General features: G+C 38.8%; 1 protein-coding gene across 1 annotated transcript in view; it reads right to left on the bottom strand.

Annotated features, from left to right (window-relative positions):
• Positions 1 to 276, bottom strand: part of LOC119585032 (myophilin-like) — a gene marked incomplete in the record, with an annotated part of 13,096 nt that overhangs the window by 6,448 nt on the left and 6,372 nt on the right. The window contains 1 exon segment of the mRNA XM_037933649.1: positions 154 to 263. Coding sequence (XP_037789577.1) covers positions 154 to 263 — 110 coding nt within the window.

The raw sequence follows: 276 nt of genomic DNA, 5'->3' as shown, positions 1-276 counted from the left end.
AACTCCTAAATACATCCGAGACTTTCACCGTTCATGATATATTCATTACCATTACCAAAAGTTATGTAAAGCACCATTAAACATTAGAAGCTAAGAAAATAGAAGACACAGGAGAAAAACCTTCAAAAAAAAAAAAAATCAGCCGAGACTTACTTGCACAGAATGCATCCATCTTTCAGGAAGAATTCAAAGTCCACCCTGGCTGCCTCGTCGATCATGTTATAGATCCAAATCAGGATGTCATTTTCCTTGATGGTGTCGCGCTGGAAAGGACGG

Source organism: Penaeus monodon, chromosome 19 (genome assembly GCF_015228065.2).
Source record: "Penaeus monodon isolate SGIC_2016 chromosome 19, NSTDA_Pmon_1, whole genome shotgun sequence".
NCBI lineage: Eukaryota > Metazoa > Arthropoda > Malacostraca > Decapoda > Penaeidae > Penaeus > Penaeus monodon.
This window is presented reverse-complemented; position numbering and strand designations above follow the sequence as displayed.